At 36.5% G+C, this 26,706-nt stretch overlaps 1 protein-coding gene across 1 annotated transcript in view; it reads right to left on the bottom strand.

Moving 5' to 3' along the window:
• The window catches only part of LOC150081149 (protein zyg-11 homolog B-like), a 256,638-nt gene that overhangs the window by 218,350 nt on the left and 11,582 nt on the right, over nt 1-26,706 (bottom strand). The window contains exons 2-3 of the mRNA XM_090382030.1: nt 11,335-12,250; nt 1,797-1,911 (exon numbers count right to left, since the gene is read on the bottom strand). Coding sequence (XP_090238156.1) covers nt 1,797-1,911; nt 11,335-12,191 — 972 coding nt within the window. The 5' untranslated portion in view covers nt 12,192-12,250. The remainder of the gene's footprint in view (nt 1-1,796; nt 1,912-11,334; nt 12,251-26,706) is intronic.

Below are 26,706 nucleotides of genomic sequence, written 5' to 3' on the forward strand. Positions count from 1 at the left end.
CCATCATTAAGAACATAATATATATATATATATATATATATATATATATATATATATATATATATATATTGAATAATGGCTTAAAAAGTTAAAATGTAATGATATGAAATAAGAAAATAAATAAATATTAAGCTATCATTAGAGGCAGAAAAATGCACATCCTCCATAGTACATAACAGATAATTCATATAAAAATAAAATATAAACCAGTAGCATGGCAAAACTGTAGCCTCGTGGTCCTCTGTCGATATGGGGCATAAGGGTCAGTCTATTATTTTGTTACTTTTTCTTTCAGTAGTTCGTTTTAGTCCCTTTTTGGGGTGATATTTCACGTCTCTCGGAACTGGTACCTTACTTAGGGGGGTGTCGCTAAATTATTATATAATTGGCGTTATTTTAAATTTAAAAATGGATTTATTATTAATTGGATTAAATTGAACTCTAAATTATTTGGGGACTTTCGGCTACAGCTTCTGGATTGTTACCTTTACTTTCGCCCTCCCTGTTGATTTAATTTTTATGTTAACTTTTGCCATGCTACTGGCTTATGTATTATTTTTATATGAATTATCTGTTATATACACACACACACACACTAAGCATCGGTTATAGTGATCACATTTGCAAATTGAATATTGATTCTATTAAGCGAAAATCAACAAATATTACCAGAGGCTATAAAAATAAAGATATAAAGCACAAATTTACACTTTATTACCAAAGGTTTAGTACCAATTAAATGATACATAAAAATCAGAAGAATATTTTACGTTCCGAACAAAATAAAAATAAGTTTATCCACAGGTTGGCAAAATAAAAATAAATTTATACTTACATACATAGCTTAATTAATATAGATATTAATTAAACATAACAATTTGTAATGATTATAATTTAAAATAGTCACTTATTTTAGATTGCTTTAAATTATCACTACAAAGTCTATTTATAGATTTTTCAATATTGTATAAAACTTTATATTCACAATCACTTGCACCAGTTTCTGGAATTGCCAAAACTGGAATTTATTCAGGTTCATCTTCATTTTCCTCCTCCTTGGCAAAATTATCACTAACAGACTGGACAATTTCTTCATCTTTTAAAGCTGTAGTAACTTGTAGATCACCATCTACAAGTTACTACGTCCACATCATGATGTCATCATTGCAACACCAAGGTACCTGGCCACCCACTGATGAGGAGCCAATAAGCTCCAAAACGGTGCTGTATGGGTGATGGTATCCGCTGAGAATAAGTAACAATAGTCTTCTCCTATGGTGAAGCATTACTTGTAGATCACCGAATAAGTAGTGCCATGATATTGCACTACTTATTCGAAGTAGTGCAATATCATGGCAACTCGTGAAGGTTTTCATAATGAGATATACTTAATGATGCCAATTTATAACTACTTATGTAGTTGGCTATGTACAGAAATTATGCAAATGCATTAACTTGTACATTAGAAATAATTATGCACATTATTAGATGAGATAGACAAGCGAGGCGAGTGTTATTGCGATGCTGTATAAGCTCCCTTCCTTGCATCATTTGATAGTACTAATAATAATATTTAATAATAGGAGGGAGGCTGCAAATAGCTCTTTCAGAAGCCTGTCTGTTCTCAGGTATTTCCTGCCCTCAAAATGATGATGTACCAAACTCAATGAAATATACTTGAGAAAAAAATTTTAAAATTAGGCTTTTTTAACTATTATTACCAATGCAGATTAATTTTTTTAGTTTAATTGTATCTCATACTTAGCATAATACAAAATTCTAGGTTATATACCTACCACAAGTTCATTATTGAATAATTCATCTGACTCTTTAGTAAACATATCATCAAAGCACACTTCTGTCTGTACTAGTCCAAGGAACTTTATACCCTGATGTACTCTTAAGAAATTTCTGAAATTTAATAAATTACCTTTCATAAATTACATATTAAACTGAAAATGCAAGACAAATGAGACAATGAATTAGCAACTATAGTGTTTTCAACCATCTAGCAGGCATATCAAAATGCTGCTCACAAATCAGTATTGGCAAAAAAAAAAAAAAGCATGAAACAGTTTCAAAGGGTGCACTAAATTTATAGTTTCATTCTTTATATTACATAAATTTTCTTTATGAATTTGTGCATGCTGATTCCCCAGTTTAAGACCTTAATTTAGTTAATGCACATCATCAATGGTTTGCCAGAAATTAAAGAAAATTAAATATGCAATAATTCTAAATCAGATTTAACTGATACAGCAATAATGCTATAACAGTGTTTAATTTCTGTGCAGATAAAAAAATCTTGCTACAAGTAAATAACAAGTTATAGAAGTGTAAACCCTTCTTGGGTTAAACAAAAAAACAAAATTTCCTTCAAAATATACATTATGACATCTTTGTCTTTTGTTAATGTGATTATTCCAAACCAAGAACAAGATATAATTACCCATAGTAACTTTATCCCACCTTTTTTTGATACTTCTTCTTCAATGACTAAGCCTTGGTAAAATTACCATTAGCATTAGTAGAGGCATTTGATGCAAGAAAGCAAGCTTATGCAGCATCAGCCAAAAAAAAAAAAAAAAAACACACCTACTTCACCCCTCTGTTCGTTCAAAATACCTGTCCAGCTGAGCCTTAAACTTATTTAGGCTATCAACCTCCACTACAAGGGATGGAAGTCTGTTCCACCAACCAACCACCCGCTGGCTAAAGGCAAATTTCCGCACGTCTATCCTACATCTGTCTTTCCTCAATTTGAATTTATGCCCTCTCAGGTGATTATTCTGAGAGAGAGGAAGAATCCCATCAGCATTGAGCATGCTCAAACCATTCAAGGCTTTGTCACCTCTATCAGATCACCTCGCTGGTGCCTAGTCTCCAGACACTGTAATTTGCAAAACTTAAGCCTTTCTTCGTAAGAGCACCCCTTTGTTCCATTCACTAATCTTGTTGCCCTTCTCTGTACTCGTTCCAGCAGCTCTACATCCTTCTTGAAATGAGGCCTCCAGACCTGTATACAGTACTCTAGGTGTGGCCTGACCATTGCCTTATACAAGGGAATAATCACCTCCTTATCCCTGCTAGAAAAATTCCTATATATCATTGACAATACACCATGAGCTACTCTTGCAGCCTGTCTGCACTACTCAGAGAATTTCATATCTGCCTGCACAACCACCCCCAAGTCCCTTTCATTCTCTACTACTGTCAGTGTAGTACCGCAGAGTTGATACGTTGCTCTGGGGTTGCTGTTTCCCATGTGTAGTACTTTACATTTGTCAATGTTAAACTTCATTTGCCACCTCTCAGCCCATCTGCTCAACCTTTCCAGATCCTGTTGCAGCAGCATAGTGTCAGTAGTGTCCTTGACAACCCTGCCAACCTTTGTATCGTCTGCAAACTTGGACATTAAGCTTGATATACCATCATCAATATCATTTATAAATACAGAAAACAATAATGGACCCAACACTGAGCCCTGAGGGACTCCACTAATAACATTAGTCCACGATGAGCAGTGTCCATTGATTACCACTCTCTGTCTTCTCCCCCTCAACTACCCCTTTATCCATAGCAGCAATTTGCCTCCAATGTCACACTGCTCCAATTTGTGTAGCAGTCTTCCATGTGCAACAGTATCAAAAGCCTTTCTAAGATCCAAGTATATAATATCAAAGCTATTCCCTGCATCCAGTTCTTTTGTGACTGCATCATAATATCCAATCAAATTGGTCAGGCAAGACTTCCCCTTAACAAAACCACGCTGTGTCCGAGCTATAACTGAAGTCTTGTCTAAATGATCCTGCAGTGCTTCTTTAACCAGTGCCTCCATTAATTTTCCTGGAACAGAAGTTAAGCTCACAGGTCTATAATTACTTGTGTCACCCTTTGATCCTCCTTTGGGAATTGGGGTCACATTTGCACATCTCCAGTCCCTGGGTACCTCCCCTGAGTCCAAGGAAGCTCTCATAATTATGGCTAAGGGTTTGCTTACTTCCTTTGCTGCCTCCTTTAATATAACTGGATAGATCCCATCCACCCCGGGTGCCTTTCTTGTGTTTATCTTCAACAGTTTCTCCTCCACTTTACTCCCAGTTATTTCAAGATTCTGTAGCTTACTGCTAGAGTAGAATACACCTCTGGCATTCCCCTCGCTGAATAACTCCTCATGTGTGAATGTCGATGCAAAATATTCATTTAGTTTGTTAGCTACCTGAGCAGGGTCATCAACAGTTGACCCATCAATATCAAGTGGACCAATCTGATTCATCCCCTTCCTTCTAGAGTTTACATAAGTAAAGAATTCTTTGCTGTTTTTCTTTGCATCCCTTGCCAAAGATTTCTCGTAATCTGCCTTCGCCTGCCTAACCTCCTTTGTAACTTGGTTGCATATCAACTTGTATCTATCATAGGCTTCTGTGTCATGTGTTAATTTGTAAGTATCCCATGCATTTTTCTTCTCTGCCATATGCCTCATTAGTTCATCTGACATCCATTTTGGCCTAAACCTTGAACAATATTTCTTAGTTGGTATGTAAAGCCTAGTAGCTTCCAAGATTAATTCTTTGAATGCTTCCCATTTTGAATTTGCTGTTGGTAACATCATCAGTTGGTCCCACTGTATAGAATTTAAATACTGTCTCAGTCCATCGTAGTCGCCTTTACAGAAGCAATAACCCTTCCCTTTACCCCTAATGGTAGTTACCTCTTTGAGTAAATCCCACTTCAGCACACTGTGATCACTGCCACCTAGTGGTTCATTTATCTGCAGATTCTTAATGCATGAAGAATCACTGCTGATAATCAAATCAAGAGTATTACTCCCTCTAGTTGCCTCCCGAACATGCTGATGTAGAAAACAATCATCCAATAAATCCACAAAAGCCCTGCTAGTGTCTGAGTGACCAGCCCCCAAATTCCAGTCAATATCTGGGAAATTAAAATCTCCCATTATAAGACTCTCTGATTTACTGGCCCACTCTATTTCCCTGTACAGTTTCTTATTATACTCAACAGTCATTAGGCCTACAGCACACTCCTACTCTCAATTTTGATCTCCCAATGCTTATGTCACACCAAACTGACTCAACACTGCACTGTCCAGCGATGTCGACTGGCTTCACTTCCTTGGTTTTTATGTGTTTCTTAACTAATAGCATAACCCCTCCCCCCCTTCCTATCCTGTCTATCCTTTCTGTAGACGTTGTACTCCCCAAATTGCAGTTCTGCATCCCTTATATCTGTGTGACACCACGTCTCTGATATCCCAACAATATCTGCCTTTGATGTTTTGAGCAATACCTCAAATTCATCAAATTTATTTAATAAACTCCTAGCATTGGTGTACACGCAAGTATACCTGCACCTGTTTCTGTTCTTAGCTACCCTAACACAACCCATGTGTTTACTTGTACCGCAATGGCTCCCAGCAGTCTCTGAAATATCATGCATCATGTTTTTCAGGCTTCTGCTCATTCTAATAGAAGCAGTGCAAGAATCTCTTTCACCTCTGACAGTGGCTACTGTCAATCTATTGGTCTTTGTCTCCCCCCAATCTAGCAGTTTTCCAACCCACCTAACACTGCCTCGATAGCATCAGCAAATATTCTTGCACCCTTTCTATTTAAGTGTATCCCATCCCTGTAGAAGCAATCTCTCCTGTTAACAAGTACAGTCCAGGCTGAAAAAAATTCTAGCCCTTGAGCCTTGCACAATCTATATTGTCCCTTTTAATCATAATTCTTTTGACAGCAATTACGTTTTGTTCCTGAAGCTCTTCTTTAATTTCTTCCTCTGTCACATTCAAAAGGTCCCAACTAGATGTATTTAGAGTTGCACGGGGAGTTACTTTCACTGGAATTTTAGCAAAGTTTGTCATTTGTAAGAGTTTTTCAGAATGCCTGTGGTTGACAGTTTCTACAATAAGTACCGTCTTGGGAGACCGTGCAGTACTTTCCAATCTTTGGATTAGAGAGGGAGATAGCTTACTAATAGGCTATGCAATAATGAGTACTGATAATGGGTGCATTATTAAGAATGCAGGAAACTCTGTCACAGAGGAAATGGTTTTTAACCTCTTTGGTTGCGACGAGTCATGCTCATTTTTTGACTCTGGCCAACAGCTTGTCAGTTCTAAAGAGGGAAACGTATTGTGTTTCGTGTTGGCTCCTTTTTGCCCTTGGCAGATGAACTTTTCTGCCAAGGTTACCAGCCCCACCATGGGGAAGCAGGAGTAGTGCCTGGTGTGACCAAGCAAAATTAGTAGGAGATTAAATTACGAAAAATAAAGAAAGGTTAATATAGTTGGGGAAGGACGTTACGTAGTTCTTATCCATTAAGAATTATTGTCATCCTTTCTCCGCTAAAATAGGCATTCTAAAGTCCTTCATCAGAAGATGCCTACAGAATTTGCAAAGATAACATACAAAATGAACTATAAACAATAACTAGGCTTGCCATAAACAAATATCCGATGCATGTCATCAAAAAATCCATCATAGAGAACAAGTCCATCACACAACTTAACTTCGACAGAAGAAGAACCTCCATATTATACTGTACATACCATCAATTAGCACCAGAACAGCAAAAGAAGCCAAGAAATTCGGTATATTCACCTTTTACAAAATTATAGCCTCCATAAAATAGATCATAAAACAACAGTCCAACAACCCCGACAATCCTAGAGGTTCAATCTATAAGATAGGATTGTGGGTGTGGGAGTATATATATATATAGGGGAAATCCTACAGATGCCTACAATGCAGAATAAAAGAGCACAAAAAAGATGTAGAGTAAGGCAGAATCAGTCTGATACAGCTCTCCATGCCTTCCAATGTGGGGACACCTGGAACTTCCATAACACAAGTATTTCCACAGATAGTCACAGTACAACAGAAGAAAATTCAAAGCATTTCTTATCAAATTATTTGTATCTTCAGCAATCAATAGAAACCAGGGGGTTGAGTTCAACCACGGTATTTTCATCTCTTCAATGAGAAAATAAGCGAAGAAATAAGGACCCAGTGAAGAAAAAGAAACAAGGCATCCACAGATCACATACAACCCCTTCCAGACCCCCAGAACCATCCCACACACCATAACAGATGATCAAAGGTCAACAGCAACCCAGAATCAGAGCAGGAGGTCAAAGGTCAGCTTTCAAGCTCCCTGAATCTAGGATAATCTAACACTATTCCTATTGGCTAATTGACTAATCCCTGGCCTATAAAAGCCACTGCTGGCTGATCCTCTTTCCCATTTTTCTTCAGGTCTGAGGGCAGCCACCAGGTAAAGATTTGTTTTGTTTGTCTTAATTCATTTTATAAAATGGCTAAAAGTAAAGTAACTTAAAAATTGCTCAGTGTAACCAAGTTCTGCTCATATGATTGTGTAATAATAACATAGAATTGCTCCTTTATGTCGTAACTGTAATCTTAGAGATGCTCAATTTGTTATTATAACTTAGAATTATTCATCTACTCACTGGCATTATTATTGAAAATTAGAAATGAAAAATTGTTAATCCATCTTATAACTGATCCTCTGTTAAAAAATTATGATTGTAATTTAGAACTGCTCAATGTAAATTTAATTAGTAACCTTCACCTTTTTAATTTTATCTCTATTCCCAAACAGTTAATTAATATGTATAATTAATTAGTTTAGGCTATGCTTAATAAAATATACATTAAAACTCCACGGGGTAAAAGAGTGGTTAATTATACATATTAATAATTCTTAAAGGAAGGTTACTTTCCTTCCTTGCTCTCTATCAGTTCTTTTGATAAAAAAAAGCTGCTATTAAATAAAAGGATTTCTTAAGGAGAGGAACGTAAAAGAACTAGAATTCACCATTTAGAAAATCGCAGTGAAAGCACAAAGAGAACTTGCTCAGTCACAATCGCTTGGCACCCGGGGCCATGGTACCTATGGACTGGAGATGTGCATATCGGACCCCAATTTACAAGGAGGATCAAAGGGTTACACAAGTAATTACAGACCTGTTAGTATAACTTCTGTTCCAGGGAAATTAATGAAAGTAGTGGATAAAAGAATCACTACAGGATCACCTAAACAAGACTTGAATTATAGTTCTGATACAGCATGTGTTTTTAAGGGGAAGTCTTGTCTGACTAATTTGATTGGATACTATGATGTGATCACAAAGGAATTCGATGCAAAAAAATAATTTTGATATCATATACATGGATCTTAGGAAAGCTGTTGATACTGTTGCACATGGAAGACTACTGTACAAATTGGAGCAGTATGGCATTAAGGGCAAATTGCTGCTATGGATAATGGACACTGCTCTTCGTGGACTAATGTTAGTTATGGCTAAGTGGAGTCCCGCAGGGTTCAGTGTTAGGACCATTGTTGTTTTCTGTATTTATTAATGATATTGATGAAGCTATATCAGACTTAAAGTTTAAGTTTGCAACCGATACGAAGGTTGGCAGGGTTGTTAATGACAGTATGCTACTGCAACAGGATATAGAAAATTTGAGCAGATGGCCTCGATTAATGTGATTAATTCGTCCCGCGGACGCATCGCACAACACGGAAACGCGTTAATCGAATATAATAATCAATAGGAAAAATTATAATTGGTCCTTGACCTTCTGGAATGTCCATAAAGAATTTTAAAAATACCTTTTAAATAACTTTTTAACTGCATACAATGTAAAAGATAATGAAAATAATTATGGAATTAAATGTTTATTGCATAAAACAGCGGTTACCAAACTGTGCGCCATGGAATATTTTAAATTTGAGGGAAACACAGCAATACTCTACCTCTATCGGACACCGTGCGAATTACTAGCTTGAGGTAGTTCACAGTTTCAACATTTCTTATTAAGTTGTTTGAACCTAACTACTAAACGGAACTGCTGGGTATTTCTTTCGGTCTGGGTGCGCCTTGAAAAAATTACTGAGACACTAAGGGCACCGTGAACCGAAAAAGATTGGGAACCTCTGACATAAAATACACAATGAAGAAATGACTGTTGCAGAAATATTTGAACAGTGTTGACTTTCTCTTTTCATCAATCAATGTCCAATAGCCAACAACAATCTTCTCTGAGCCCTGGCAAAATAAATATTGCAGAGAACCTCACCACCTTTTGTTTGAGGTTCTCTGCGATTTCATTTAGTTCTTTTACTGTTATCTCCTTTGCAGTAACATTTTCATCTGGCTCATTTAAAAATTTGAATTTTTATGCAAGTGACTTTATTGACTTTATTAGCAGGAAACAAACAAGTAACACATCTTCTTCCGATGGTTGATGAAACACGAGGCAGGGCAGCAGGCAAAAGTTAGTTTATTGCCTGTCTGACTCGACTCACGGTAAGCTTAACATGCGATTCAAATCTTTTTCAACTATCGCATAAAAAAAAAAGATCACGTTAACTGGAAATTTGCATCGTGTAAAGTGAAAAGTGGTATAATTTTTTCAATTAGTGTTAACTGAAAATCGTGTTAATCAAACTCACATTATGCGAGGCCTAGCTGTACTGCATATGGGTAGCCGTAACCCCAGAATAACGTATCAACTGTGTGGTACTACACTGAGGGTGGTAGACAATGAAAAGGACCAAGTGGTAATTGTGCAGTCAGATAAGGAATTTTCTTAGCAGTGCAGACTGTCTGCAAGAGTAGCTCATGGTGTCTTGTTAATGATATACTGGAATTTTTCTGGTAGGGAAAAGGTGATTATCCCCTTGTATAAGACAATGGTCAGGCCACACCTTGAGTACTGTATACAGGTCTGGAGGCCTCATTTTAGGAAGGATGTAGAGCTGCTGGAACAAATACAGAGAAGGGCAACATGATAAGTGGATGTAATAAAGGGTTGTTCTTATGAAGAAAGGCTTAAGATTTGCAAATTACAGTTTCTGGACTAGGCACCTGCGAGGTGATCTGAATGGTTGGGTGAAATGGAAAGAGGGGTTTGGCTGATGCTGTATAAGCTTGCTTGGTTTCTTGCATCATACCTCTACTAATGCTAATATGTCCACTAGATGGTTAAAAATAACTACTATTTAAATGCAATCAAAGATAAATCAATGAAACTAACTTAAGCATACTGATATTTTTTTTATAATGTGAGAATCAGGTCTTCCCTTAAAAAAAAAAAAAAAAAATTTTTTTTAGACAAAATTTAAACACATTTCTTTTTAACATATGAAAACTGAAAGATATTGTCTAACAATAATAAAAAAAACTGAACTGCATGTTTCTTTTCAACATACGTAAACCAAAAGACATTATCTAATAATAATTATTATTATTATTAGACAAAAATTGGATACGGTCTCCCATGTGGAGCATGTGGCACTGTCCCCTGTATGGTTAAAGGAAAGAACAAGACAAGTAACATATTATGTTACTTATTTTACAATGGTTTAACTTGGCTTCACTATTCCTTGGCTTCATTATGTACTTTCAACAGTAAAAATGAAACTAATTTTCATTTTTGAAATGAGACAGTTGCAGAATACCTATTCAACTTGGCTACCATTTCAGCTGGACTGTCGATTATATCAATACTTCAATCTTGCAAGGGCCTATCAAATTTACTTTCTTTTTTTCATATATGAGTAAAACTCCTTTCCCCCCTCCCATTCTTAGCTCTCTTTTCCAGCATTTTCAGGATACTGATCATTTTCAAGTCTTATCCTGTCAGTTTATTATATATCTGCTTATAATTTTTACATGAAAGTGTCTCACAGCCTGTAAATATCCCATGCTTTTTTTTTTTGTTTTTGGTCAAATAAACTTTCAGCTTTTGTCATCCAATTTAGACATGTTTTCTTTTATAGTACTTCTCAAATGGAATGAAATATTTTTGTGATTTCACAAATGTATTTCATTCCATTCTGTATCATTCTCCAGTGACATTCTTCTGTATTCCAGTGATATGGTTCTGGATCATTCTCTAGTGGCATTCTTCCACTGGAGAATGATACAGAAATCAGCAGAAATGCTTATCAGCAGAAAGGCTACATACAAGCAAATCCAAGTTAAATTGAATAATGTAAAGGGTTTCCCACTCAGGCTTTCTGAACTGAGATTTTCATTGGATAAATGAGTAACAATGTCGGGACTTAATTCCTCTGGTTTGCACTTCAGGAACTCAAGATATGTTTCCACAAACACTATTGCTCAAATATTACTGCACTGTTATTTTGATGCACATTTATCTGTATGTTCTAAAGATACAATCAGTTAAAAATGTCAAGCTACTTTTTATTAAGTAAATTTATAAAAATGAAATATACAGAATATAAGTAACTGGAAAGCATAATTAAAGAATAACTTACTTGAGTTCATCTGTGTCAATACCTTCCTTTCCAGAAATGTCTAATGAAGTAAGTTGAGGAAGACAGTTATTTCTTGTCAGAAGGTCTGATATCCTGCACCTTCCAGGTGCTAACATTTCCATAGGATCATCTTTATCATCTGAAATATCCAGATGCCGCAACTGATGTAGATCACATAACACTGGAATGAATTCATCATAGCTAGACATTTTCAAATTGTACATGCTAAGAGACTTGAGGCGATCCTTGCATTTCCGTAATGGTGAAATATCATTAACCAAAGTTCCAGAGATATCTAAATTTTCCAAAAACGGCAGATCTTCTGTTACCATTCCTAGACTTTGTCTATTAAACTCTGTATTGCTAACATTCAGAGTCTGCAAGTTCCTGAGTTTTGAAAGAGCGATGACAACTTTAACTTTTTCACAGTTTATGAAAGTACTACAGGCTACATTCAGCAACTTCAAATTCTGTAAAGTCTGCTCACCTAAGCAACCTATCAGATCATTTACAGTTACCTTAGACAAACCTATAACTTCAAGATCGGTAATCCTATGGGATCGTAGTACACGAAGTCCTTTAGTTGTAATGTCTGAGGCATTAAGAATACGTACCTTCTGCAACCTAGTAACCTGAGCATCAAATAAAGTTAACACTTGATCAGTTAAACAGCCTTTTTCACTCAAAGTTGCTAAAAGTTGCTGTGATACTTCACTTGGAAAAAATACATCAGGATCTCTAAATACATATTTTTCAACATTATCATCTAAATTCACCTGTACATCACATATAGCACTTATATTTTCACAAATGAAATCAAGACAATAATCATGCAATGACAATGGTGATTCATACATGTTTCAGCTTTCCAACATTGAACATAAGATCACATTTCAGGAACAAAATCACTGGAAACCTAGAAAAGATGAGTTATAAAAGACTGTTGAAACATTTTAAAATTAGTAAATAATATGAGAGAAAAATATAATTTAAACAATAGGAATAAATTTCAAATTTTCACATATACAATTAAGAAAGAAAGTTAACATAACTTATACATCAAGGTTATCCCCACAAGATTTTTTCCTTAAAAAATGGTTAGATCAGAGAAAATTTAATTAAAATTGGAGAAATTGGAGGCCTGTTCACTCCTTCTGCAGGAAAAAGTGAAAGTCGCTAACAAAACAAAGGGTGCTTGCTTGCTTTTTTCCCTTTGCAAGCAAACTGTTTTATTTCTTCATAGGAATGTCAATTGTAAACAATTTTATTACCCAATTTGTCAGTTTCCTGTCAAACACAAACTTTAGAGGGCAGTATTTATCATTTTTTTTTTTTTATTTATCACAGTTGTAAATTCACAACTCGCATACTTACAAAATATAGCGTGCAATATGGCCAAAGCAGATCTTGCACCAAAAAAACCCAACAACAAAGTATCCTCCTTCCCCCATACTTCTCCTTCAACCCATGCATGGTACTAAGTACTATAGGTTTTAATACCTTTTGTGTTTGGGGTTTCCATAAAAAAAAAAAAAAAAAAATAGCAATACCTTGCTTAGTACGGCTTCACATAGCACGGGTTTCACTATAACACTGTTTTCAATTAAGTTTAAGTCAAAAATTTACGGTACATATTACAACTCATTCAACAGCCTAGACACATATATGCTGCATTGTTGTAGCTTAGGAACGAGTACATATATGCTGCAATGCCAACTCTATTGTCTCACATGCACATGTGCCAATAGCTCCCCTCAGGCTGTCACCAGCAACATGCAACAGTGTTCAGTATTCGTAATTCTATCCTGACAAGACAACATGATAGCTTTTCATTTCACAATTTATTTTACCCCTTTAAATATGATCGAAAATATATTTGCATCTTGGCTAGCAATCACTGCCAACAACATGCGTTCTGTTTGGCAGCATGTTTTGCCCCATTTGGCAAATTATTTTACTGGTTTTGAATCACGAATTCAGAAATTGCCAAAAACATTGTGAAGATCAGAAAAGACTTGGGATTTGAAACTTTTCAACACTGGCAATGTACATGACTGACTCGCATGCAAATGACTTAGATGATGCAATTCTCCTTGAAATTGATGAGCAAACTGCATATGAAGAGGAGGAAAACAATTCTTAAGTGGATAACACTGTAGTGGCACCAAAAGAATTTTCAACATACGAATTGGAGGTCCAGATGTTGAATCCCATTATATTTTTGACAACAGAAAAATTAACCAGAACACATGATTAACGCAAATAGATTTATGATACGCATAGATCAAGATATGGTAAGATGGGTTTTGATGATACAAAGACTTGTATGCCGAGAAAAAGAAAAGACAACTTCACCTGACTTTATTATTGAAATACCTAAATAAACAAAGCTTTTTTTTTTTTTTTTTCATCTCTAATGATATTACCTTTCATTAATAAAATTTTTGCAATATTTTTAATTTCAAATCCTTTTAATTGGCTATCAACTATCAACCGCAAATTGTTTATAGATTTATTATAACTTGTTTATAGGCAGTTTCTCTGGTATGCATTCAATTAAAACCCATTATAATTATACCTCAATCAGCACGATTTCACATAATACAGAACAGTTTTGGTACCAATTATCAGCTATGCGGGGTATTGCTGTATAGTTAATTGACATTCAAAAGAATCTTTATATCCCAACTTAGCACCTCAAATTAAAACAGAGTATTCAAACATTGTTCTCAATGGAAGATGGGAACTGTGTGGATGTGAAGAAATTAGACCAAACATCCATCCTACACCTCCTTCCTAGTGATAGGATGTGAAGAAATTAGACCAAACATCCATCCTACACCTCCTTCCTAGTGATAGCACTAATGTGACCCACACCATCTTGGACTAGTTGTTCTGGTCCAAAATGAAATTTGGGAACACTGTCATAATCATCCATCCCATCCAACATGGGAACCAATAACGGGTTTGGAGCCTGAATCAAATTCCATTGAATTAAGATATTTCCTACAAAATGTAGGAAACAGGGTTACATTAAGCCAATCTAATAAATGTAGAAGCATTTTATGTGACACTAGTGAACTAACAAGTGTGAATACAACTCTGGTTTACCTTCCACCTGACAATAATACACAGAACTCCAAACCTGGTCAGTTATGTGCTCTTCCAACAACTGTGAGAGGTGACATTAATATGCATCTAAAGACATTCAGCAGATTTACTAGATTTAAGTTCAATCTTAAATTCCTGAGCCTTCATCTCATTGGCATATTACACTATCAATGAGAGCAGCCTTATGTCGCATTTTCCATATATTTCTTTTCTGATGCCAACCCTAACCAACTAATTTTCACCAGGTCACTGTCTCATCATCTATGCCTTCTTTATACCAATGATACTGTGAATGCAAATTACAATTTTGGAGTGGAAATGGATTCCCACTCTAAAATTTAGCTTCATCATCTTCCAAAAAAAAAACAAAAAAAAAAAAAAACATCAACCCAATCTCTTTTTTTAAAGATTATTTGAAGCATACAACTAAAACTGGTTACTGAATGATGAATTAATCCAGATATCAAAATAATCTCTAATGTAAGAAAAGGAAATACAGAAAATAGGTATGATCTTGAGCCAATATAGACTGCAAAAACCTATAAAAGAAAGGGAGGTCTTTTCAAACACCCCAAAAGGTAAGCATATCAATATCAACATTATATCCTAGACTAAATCATCCCAGAGAATTTTCTCCAATCACAAAGCTATTCAAGGATCAAAAGACTACATGTCTTTTGATCATTACAATATGTCCAGTGCACCTACAACTCTGCCTAGTAGAGCTCTAACACTACAACTATCACAGAAAGTATAATTTCAATGCAGCAGCTCACTGATATGATAAATAGCCTGCACGAAGGCTATAGCATACCAACACACTGAACATGCTTTAACCATAAACAGTTTCCCATTGTGTATGGTTAATGTATGCTCAATATATACAGCAGATCTCCTCCTCCTTGATATCTTCCAGAAGATCCTAAACACAGGCACCATACATGAAATCTGAAAATCTTTTTTACACCCAGTCCCTAAAATTATAAATCCAAAAATTCCTAAAACACTCCCATCTGATCTTCATAGGGTGCTTCCTTTTGCAAATTTTTCTAAGGCGATTTTTCTAAGGTGAATAATCCTGCAATTATTCACGATTTCACTCACCAACCACCTCACAGGACAGCTCCACTACCTCAAATCTCGTGAATTCCCTTTTCAAAGCACAAAAAGCCTTGAATGACAGAGATATTAACTGACTGAAACTGTTAAAGTATTTTGATAGCTAATTGCTGACCTGACAGATTAGAGCCCCATCCATGGAAGATATTATCTCACTCCTAAAGACAAGAAATAGAAACCAGCATTTCCCACTCACAATGACACTGACAAACCAAAACTTATTAAGAGAGATGTTCACAAAAAGCATCCAACATTTCAACACCTTATGCATTGATGATGCAAGTAAATTCAAAGAAAATGAAGCAAACAGATGTCAAATTCTAGATCACATAGACAGAAGTATAATAAAAGCCAAGTCTTTATAAGTAAATTATAGCTCAATTTAAATCAGCAAATTATAAAATATCAATTTCTATTTATGTAATCTAAAATTGTTAAGAGGTGAGACTGCTTCTACAGGGATGGGATACACTTAAATAGAAAGGGTGCAAGAATATTTCCTGATGCAATCGAGGCAGAGTTAGGTGGGTCGGAAAACTGCTAGCTTGGCAGGGGATACATGTACTAAAAGATTAACAGTAGCCAGTGGCACAAGTGAGAGTGATTCTTGCACTGCTTCTATTAGAAATGCAATTGAGCAGCAGCCTGAAAAGCAAAGCAATGGGGATTTCCAGGACTGCTGGGAGTTATAGTGGAACAAGTAACTACACAGGCTGTGTTAGGGTAACTAAGAGTAGGAACAGGTGCATGTACACCAATGCTAGGAGTATAGTGAATAAATTTGATGAGCTAGAAGTGCTAGTCAAGACATCAAAGGCAGATATTGTTGGGATAACAGAGACATGGTGTCACACAGACATAAGGTGCAGAATTGGAATTTGGGGAGTACAATTTGTACAGGAAGGATAGGGAGGACAGGAAGGGAGGAGGGATTATGCTGTTAGTTAAGAAACACAAAATCTAAGGAAGTGCATCCAACTGATGTTGGTGGACAATGCAATTTTGAGTCTGTTTGGTGTAACATAAGCACTGGGAAAGGAAAAATGAGTAGGGGTGTGTGCTATAGGCCTAATGACTCTGATGAGTATAATAAGAAACTGTACAGAGAAACAGAGTGGGCCAGTAAAATCAGAGTCTTATAATGGGGGATTTTAATTTCCCAGATATTCACTGGAATTTATGGGTTGGCCACTCACACACTAGCAAGGCTTTTGTGGATTTATTGGATGATTGTTTTCTACATCAGCATGTTCGAGAGGAAACTAGAGGGAGTAATGCTCTTGATCTGATTATAAGTAGTGATTCTTCATGCATTAAGAATCTGCAGATAAAGGAACCACTAGGTGGCAGTGATCACAGTGTGCTGAATTGGGATTAACTCAAAGAGGTTACTACCATCAGGGGTAAAGGGAAGGGTTTTTGCTTTCATAAAGGCGACTACGATGGTCTGAGACAGTATTTAAATTCTATACAGTGGGACCAACTGATGATGTTACCAACAGCAAACTCAAAATGGAAAGCATTCAAAGAATTAATCTTGGAAGCTACTAGGCTTTTTTACCAACTAAGAAATATTCTTCAAGATTTAGGCCTAAATGAATATCAGATGAACTAATTAGACATGGCAGAGAAAAAAAAATGCATGGGATACATATAAATAAACAGGTGACACAGAGACCTATGATGGATATAAAGTGGTATGTAACCAAGTCACAAAGGAGATTAGGCAGACAAAGGCAGATTATGAGAAATCATTGGCAAAGGATGCAAAGAAAAACAGCAAAGAGTTCTTTATTTATGTAAACGCTAGAAGGAAGGGGATGAATCAGATTGTTCCACTTGATATCGATGGTTCAACTGTTGACGATCCTGCTCATGTAGCTAACAAACTAACTGAATATTTTGCATCTACATTCACACATGAGGAGTTATTCAGGGAGCGGAATGTCACAGGTGTATTAAATTTTGGCAGTAAAGTGGAAGAGAAATTGTTCAAGATAAACATAAGAAAGGCACCTGGGGTGGATGGAATCTATCCAGTTATATTAAAGAAGGCAGCAAAGGAAGTAAGCAAACCCTTAGCCATAATTGTTAGAGCTTCCTCTAATAATGGAAAACAATCCACAGGTACCTCCCTCTGGACTCAGGGGAGATACCTGTGGATTGGAAATGTACAAATGAGACCCCAATCCACAAAGGAGGATCAAGGAGAAACACAGGTAATTACAGACCTGTTAGTTTAACTGCTGTTCCAGGGAAATTAATGAAGGCACTGGTTAAAGAAGCATTGCAGGATCATCTGGACAAGACTTCAGTTATAGCTTGGAAACAGCATGGGTTTGTTAAGGGGAAGTCTTGTCTAACCAATTTGATTGGATACAATAATGTAGTCATGAAGGAACTGGATACAAAGAATAATTTTGATATCATATATTTGTATCTTAGAAGGGCTTTTGATACTGTTGCACATGGAAGAATGATGCACAAATTGGAGCAGTGTGGCATTAGAGGCCATTTGCCGCTATGGATAAAGGGATGGTTGAGTGGAAGAAGACAGAGTGGTAATCAATGGACACTGCTCTTCGTGGACTAATGTTATTAGTGGATTCCTCCAGGGTTCAGTGTTGGGTCCATTGTTGTTTTCTGTATTCATCAATGATATTGATGATGGTATATCAGGCTTAATGTCTAAGTTTGCAGAACACACAAAGGCCAGCAGGGTTCTTAATGACAGTACGCTGCTGCAACAGAATCTAGAAAAGTTGAGCAGATGGGCTGAGAGGTGGCAACTGAAGTTTAACATTGACAAATGTAAAGTACTGCATATGGGAAGCAGTAACCCCAGAGTAACGTATCAACTGGGTGGTATTATATTGATAGTGGTAGAGAATGAAAAGGAATTGGGGGTAATTGTGCAGGCAGATAAGAAGTTTTCTGAGCAGTGCAGATGGTCTGCTAGAGTAGCTCATGGTGTCTTTTCAATGATATACAGGAATTTTTCAACAAGGAATAAGGAGGTGATTATCCCTTGTATAAGGCAATGGCCAGGCCACACCTTGAGTACTGTATACAGTTTGGGAGGTATCAATTTAAGAAGGTTGTAGAGCTGTTTGAACGAGTACAGAGAAGAGCAACAAGATTGGCGAATGGACCAAAGGGTTGCTCTTATGAAGAAAGGCTTAAGTTTTGCAAATTGCGGTGTCTGGAGACTAGGCACCTGTGAGGTGATCTGATTGAGGTGTATAAAGCCTTGAATGGTTTAAGCCTGCTCAATGCTGATGGGATTCTTCTTCTTACTCAGAATAATCGCCCGAGAGGACATGAATTCAAACTGAGGAAAGTCAGTTGTAGGCTAGATGTGCGGACGTTTTCCTTTCGCCAGCGGGTGGTTGATTGCTGGAACAAACTTCCATCTGTCAAAGTAGAAGTTGATAGCTTTAAGAGATCCAAGGCAGAACTAGACAAACATTTGGAGCAAGTGGATGGGTGAAATGAGAAGGATCTGTGGTTTTTTTTTTTTTTTTTGGCAGATGCTATATAAGCTTGCTTTCTTGCATCAAGTGCCCTTGCTAATGCTAATATGTATATATATATATATATATATATATATATATATATATTTTTTTTTTTTTTTTATGAAAACCCCAAACTCTTGAGGTATTAGAACCTATAGTACTTAGTACCCTGCTTGGAGGCGCCTCCGTAACCAGGTGGGAAGGAGCAGCAGTGCGTAGCACACGCTTCTTGATTAGACCGGGGTTCGAGTCTGTCACCACCAAATACGGAGGATGCGGAAAGGTCAGGGAATGATCACCGCATATCACGGAGCAATATGGCCTTAGTTGCTAATGCTCCTAAAAAAAAAATTAATAAAAAAATAACAAAATAACCCTGCTTGGGTTGGAGGAGACGAAAGAAGATATTTGTTGACGTTAGACTTGAACTTCTGTAGACTGTAATTTGCAGGAAATACACATGAAGAAAGGTTGTTCCATAAAACGGCGGTTGAATGAATAAACGAGGAAGATGAAAAGTTGGTTCTGTGAGTTTGAAGTTGGACAGTAAATGGATATTGGCTGGTGGTGTCACTTGTTCGGACTGTTTTGAAAGAGAGAGCAGGAATTACAGAAGCCAATTCAGAAGAACAGTGCTCATGGAAGTATCTGTAGAAAAGGCATGCAGCAGAAACAGTACCTCTATGTGACAGAGAGTGTAGAGACTCTGTTAGAGACGAGTCATTAATTAACCTAACTGTGCTCTTCTGAATGGAACCTAGAAGCCTGAGAGAGGTTTTGGGGGAACAATATTCCAAGGTTGGGCAGATTTGCAATTTGTATAGATTGAACAGCTGTTTGGAAGAAAAGTAACGCCAAGAGCGAAAGAGAAAATCAAGTTTTTTTAGATGCAGACACAATGAGGTAGAGAGATTTTGAGACAGAGAATATCTAAAAGAGGAGATTCCAAATTACCAAGTCTCTGACAAGGAATATCGGAATGGACATATGCACAAGTACCACTTTTGAGGCAAAAGGAATCATACAGCGAATAATTTGGGCAACTGAGATGAGCAGTAGTTGAATCAACCGATAACTGAATTTCACTCAGAAAAAGTACATGGGGTTTGGCAGACTGCAAGTGGAATGGACCTCGTTGAGATTAGAATTGAGACCACGTATATTTGTGAAATGAACTAGGAAGTGTTTGGGAGGTTTACATCTTTTAGCAGATAAGCTTACTCTATTAGTCTGACAATTCATTGTGTATTCAACAATAAGAAAAAGTGGGGGGGGGGGGACATGCTGTATGAAGTAATGAAATTTTTGGATACGGTGTACACATGGTAAGAATATACCCAGATCCTTGACATAGCATGGCTTCGAAAATGTCCCCCGGATACACACTACTCAGACTCTTTCCAGTCTGAGTAGTGTGTATATCTGCTATCTGGCAGAGTAGAGGTAGCAAGATTATACACTAGCTGATCCGGAAGCCTCCTAAAGAGTTACCAATAGGTTTGGTCCGGTGTACTAACTAGCGGCCGGCCTGCAAACACCGTTTTAGAGCTGTACCCTCGAAATGTAAGGAAGATTGGATCTCGCCACGATATTCATCATAACCTCAAAAGTCTTCAGTCATACATACTGCATGATGGAAGAGTTGGGGGAGGGTTGACAGGAACTTAGCCCTGGAATGATAATAGTATAATATAAATAGTAATACTAATTTCTGAAGAAGTGATATGTAGGTCAACCCATATACCCAAGTATGCCAACCTATTTCAATCTATTTAATAACATTAACATTTTAAACACCATAAATATTTGTATAAAGTTTTACACTGTAAATAAACAATTATTTTTGCCTCCAAGCCATAGAGGGGATGAATATATGATGAATATAAAGATAGTAATAACTAATTTCAGAAGTGTTAATCAGCAGTCACAAATAGCAGCATACTTTTCACTTTGACCACTGTAAATAACTTCAAATGCAGCATGTACAGTGGCTTAGCATTTTTCTCTTCCCAGAATAGGAAATTCTGGGAATAAAAAAACAAAATCAAAGCGTCTTTTGATTTTGTTTTTTTTAATGATCAGTGACAAGCAGCACTCCTTCAGAATAACCTGAACAAACTTCAAAAACAGTCAGAAAAGTGGCAACTATGCGGAAAAATGCAAAGTTTTACCAATTGGGGAATGGAAACTCCAAAAGAAATTATACACTTGATGAGGTTGAATTAAAAACTGTAGAGGAGGAAAGGGATCAGGGCGTTACGAAGCAGGCAGATATGAAGTTTTCTGAGCAATGTAAACAGAACAGGAAAGCACATGGTCCAATCAATGATTTATTGAACATTATCTTTTAGAGATGGGGAGGTCATAATACCACTGTATAAAGCAATTATAAGACCACATTTGGAATACTGCGTTCAAGCATGGAGACATCTGAAAAAAAGACACTGACCTTCTTGAAAGGATCCAAAGATAGTGAGATCAGCAAAACGACAACCATGTGAGAAAAGACTCAATTATCTTTTAGATATACTCATTTCTAAAGCACAGGGAGAGCATAATGATTAGAGAGGATTAGATTAGGATTGAGAGGTTTGGAGGACTGGATTAGTATTGAGAGGTTGGATAATTGCATTTAAATAATTTATTTAATATATTGTTGATTTATTTTTATATAAGTTCTTTTTCCTGTAAAAGTTTAAATTTAATTGTTATAATATTAAAAATATAATATTTATTTTGTGATCTTTAGTAAATTTAAAAATGGTTGAAACAAGATCCACTATGAACACTTTTTGTCAGAGGGTATCATGACTCGTACAGAAATAGCCGACAACGATTTCAGGGTGAATCATGATTTCATCATTTGAAAACCTCTGGCATGTATTCCAAGGTCAAGCTAGTGCATAATTAGATCTCACCTGACGATTCTTTTCTTTGTCTTCATTGTATGGAGTATACTGATCTAAAGTTAAAATTTGGTGCATTGCTAGAAATTGAGCCACTGAAAAAAAAACAGGTGCTTGCCCGTGAGAATAATGTAATTGGGAGCTCATCAGGGACTCAAGACTCTCTAGTAACCTAAAAAGTGATGCACATTCGATTCAGGCCTCAGAGCAGAATAACCAAAGTGCTCTAGTTCAGAAGGAATTGGTTTTATAAGACTCCATTGTCAGCGAAATGGGAAATATTTTTTGTAATAAGGATAGGTGGACTAGAACCAGAGTATGACTGCTAAGAGCAACAATTAATGATGTCACCAAAGCTGTCATATTTTAAGAGAGGTAAAGAGAATATTATTATTCATGTGGGAACTAATGATACAAGATCTCACGAATAATTAGACAAAAATAGGACACTGCTGAAAAAATGCCATGAGTCAGGTCGCAATGTCTTATTAGCATTAGTGGAGGCATAACGATGCAAGATGGCAAGCCTATGCAGCATCAGCCAAAGTAAAAAAAAAAAAGTCTTGACCAGCACTTCAGACTCAAAATTTATTAACTCTTCTAGCATTGGTGTACATGCACCTGTTCCTACTCTTAGTTACTCTAACCCAGTCCATGTATTTACTTGTTCCACGATGACTCCCAGCAGTCCTGGAAATGTCCAGCATCTTGCCATGCAATAATTGCCTGTGGCTATTGTTAATCTTTTAGTCTGTGAATCCCCGACCCATATAACACTGCTTCGAAGGCATCGACAAATATTCTTGCACCCTCTCTAATTTAAGTATATTCCATCCCTTTAGAAAGTCTCTCCTGTTAGCAAGCACAGACCACACTAAAAAAAAAAAAAAAAAACTGACAAATATTCTAGCACCCTCTCTAATTAAGTATATTCCATCCCTTTAGAAAGTCTCTCCTGTTAGCTAGCACAGACTACACTGAAAAAAATTGTACCCGAGCCTTGCACAATATCTTCAGGACCAAAATGATCGACAAGGCTCTCATCATACAGTGGCAGACAAAAAACTGCATCACTTGTGAATTTTGCAAATAATGTGTTTTTCACTGCATTGTGGGCTGTAGAAATGTTCAAAATACATTTGTTAGATGGAATATATATCTTTGTGAATAAAATCCAATAAAAAGACCACCTGATATATCTAATTGCTATAAATATCTTCCCAAAGGGTAAAATGCATAATTAATGGAAATATGAGAAATCATGCCAACCAAACATACATTTAATTCCATTTACGTGTACAAACCGAAATAACATAATAGTATTATGTACTGTATATCAGCAAAATAAGTCCTCAATATTTTGTTGTTCCTCCTCGAGTGGCAATTACAGCCTTGCAACGATCTGGCACAGATGCCAAAAGGTATAGGCATCTCTCATATTGTGGGATTATCTTCACAACTGGATTGTCTTGTCTTGTCTGCAATACCAGGGTACCTGCCCACCCACCGAGGAGAGGCCAACTAGCCTTAAAAAGGTGCCGTCTGGGTAGTGGTGCCCACTGAGAATAAGTAACAATAAGCATTACTTATTCGAGGTAGTGCAATACATGGCAACTCGTTGTGGAGGTGCACAATATGAGATACAGATAAAATGATGCCCTTTTTAAACTACTATCGTAGTTTTTTCGTTTAAGAGTTATCTATGGTGTATTTACACAGATATTATATACACAGATATTATATAGATAATTTATACTCTTGAACATGTGATGCCTTGCTGCATTTAGTGTGACTTAAACATTATCATCTACACCTTTTGGCATCTCTCATATTGTGGGATTATCTTCACAACAGGATTGTTTTGTCTGCAATACCAGGGTACCTGCCAAGTGAGGAGAGGCCAACTAGCCTTGAAACAGTCACCAGGGGGAGCCTGATATTCATGGAGTTTCCAAGAATAGGTAACAATCTTCTCTAATGGGGAAGCATTGCCTATTCGAGGAATTTGAGCTTTTGCGTAGTGCGAGTTGAAGGAGTCTGTCCCTATCTTACTTCTACAGCATTTCCTTCCTCTGCCTCTCCTACTATCACCTTCCTACATCTTTTTTTGCTTTCCTAAGTCTAATAGGGATAGTATGAGGATAACAGAGATCTTTATCCCATACCATATTTCAAACTGTGCCATCTGGGTGATGGTGATGCACTGAGAATAAGTAACAATAGTCTTCTCTTTTAGTGAAGTGTTACTTATTTGAGGTAGTGCAATACATGGCATCTCATGAAGGAGGTGCACAATATGAGATACAAATAAAATTATGCCATTTTTACACTACTATAGTAGTTTTTCGTTTAAGAGTTATCTATGGTGTGTTTACACCGATATTACATTCATAGATACAAATATACAGAACATGAGATGTGTCAGGGTAGTAAATTAAACAAAAACACTTTTCTTAACTATCTACAGCAGCGGAGTCCAACCTATGGACCATATTCAGCCCACATGGAAAGTGGACTAAAACAGCATTTTAGGGAGTCGCATCACTGCATGTGCAAGCATTGAGCTCTACAGTATGGAACCTGTACACGTAGTCCAGCACAGTCATATATAGATCAATCTTTTCATATTGTGAAATTTATTTTTAATATAACCTGCTCATTGTATTAAATTATTATTAATTTGTATTAAATTAATAACTGATAATTAAAAATATTTTTCAGTTATTGCAGACAAGACAATCCAGTTGTGTCATGTTTTAATCAACGGTAGACTGAAAGCTATTTCTTCACTGAGTACAATGAAAGAGCATTGTCTGGTGTGTAAGAAGACTATTAGTTTTAATGAATATAATTTAAAACAACACTATGATTTTGAGCATAAATCTTATGATAAATATACAGGATTTTTGCACAAATAAGTGTTCAAAGTTCAAAATAAATTAAGAAAACAACTAAACACACTGAAAAGGTATCAGTAAAGAAATTTATCTACTGTAAGTGCCAGTTATCAAGTGCACATTTGATCGCTTTTCAAAGTAAACCATTCAGTAATGGTGAATTTGTTAAACGTTGTTTCTTAAAAGTTGAGGAAAATTTATCCAGAGAAACAAACAAAGTGCTTGTCAAGGCATCAATGGCAGATATTGATGGGATATCAGAGATGTGATGTCACACAGAAATAAGGAATAGGGAATCAGAATTTGGAGAGTACAATGTGTACAAAAAGGATAGACAAGACAGGAAGGGAAGAGGGATTATGCTGCTATTTAAGAAACACAAAATCAAAGGAATCCAGTTGACAAAGTTGGATAATGCAATGTTGAGTCAGTTTGGTGTGGCAAACACTGAGAAAGCAAAAATGAGGTTAGGAGTGTGTATGGGCCTAATGAATCTGAAGAGGACAATGAACAACTAAACAGAAAAATAGTGGGCCAGTAAATCAGAATGTCTTAAAATGGGAAATTTTACCTTCCCAGATATTGACTGGAACTTGTGAGTTGGTAACTAAGACACAAGCAAGACTTTTGTGCATTTATTGGATGACTGTTTTCTACACAACAACATGTTCAAGAGGCAACCATAGGGAGTAACACCCTTGATCTGATTATCAAAAGTGATTATTCATGCATTAAGAATTTGCAGATAAAGGAACCACTAAGTGGCAATGATCAGTGTACTGATGTGGGATTTACCCAAAGGTCTAACTACCATCAGGTGTAAAGGGAAGGATTTTTGCTTTCATAAAAGGTGACTACAGTGGTCTCAGTAAGTTTTTAAATTCTATACAGTGGGATCAACTGATGATGTTACTAACAGCAAATTCTAAATGGGAAGCATTCAAAGCTTGAAAGCTACTAGGCTTTTTGTTCCAACTAAGAAATACTGTTCAAAGTTTAGGCATAAATGGATGTCAGATAAACTAATGAGACTTGTGGCAGAGAAGAAAAATGCAAGGGATGTATACAAATTACAAGGCAACACAGAAGCCTATGGTAGATATAAGCAAGTCCGTAATCAAGTCACAAAGGAAGTTAAGACCAGCAAGGACAGATTACAAGAAATCTTTGGCAAACAATTCAAAGAAAAACAGTAAAGACTTCTTTACTTCTATGGACTATAGAGGGAAGAGGATGAATCAGATTGGTCCACTTGATATAGATGGTTCAATTGTTGATGATCATGCTCAGGTAGCTGACAAACGGAATGAGTATTTTGCATCTCATTCACACATGAGGAGTTATTCAGGCAGGGGAATGCCAGAGGTTTATTGAACTCTGGCAGTGAGCTACATGATTTTGTAATAACTGAGAGCAAAGCGGAGGAGACATTGTTGAAGTTAAACATAAGAAATGCACCTGGGGTGGATGGGACATATCCAGTTATATTAAAGGAGGCAGCAAAGGAAGTAAGCAAACCCATAGCCATAATTATGAGAGCTTCCTTGAACTCATGGGAGATGTATCTCCAATCCATGGAGACCTCCCCTGGCACATGTATTCCCAAATCACAAAAGGGAGATCAAAAAGTGTGACGTGAGTAATTACAGACCAGTTAGTTTAACTTCTCTTTGGGGAAAAATAATCAAGTCACTGGTTAAAAAAGCATTGAGGGATCATTAGCATTAGCATAGGCATTTGATGCAAGAAAGCAAGCTTATGCAGCATCAGCCAAAAAAAAAAAAAAAAAAACCACTTCCACTTCACCCCTCTGTTCGTTCAAAA

The sequence above is a fragment of the Mastigoproctus giganteus genome, chromosome 9, assembly GCF_048544385.1.
Source record: "Mastigoproctus giganteus isolate SK-2022 chromosome 9, ASM4854438v1, whole genome shotgun sequence".
NCBI classification, from domain to species: domain Eukaryota; kingdom Metazoa; phylum Arthropoda; class Arachnida; order Uropygi; family Thelyphonidae; genus Mastigoproctus; species Mastigoproctus giganteus.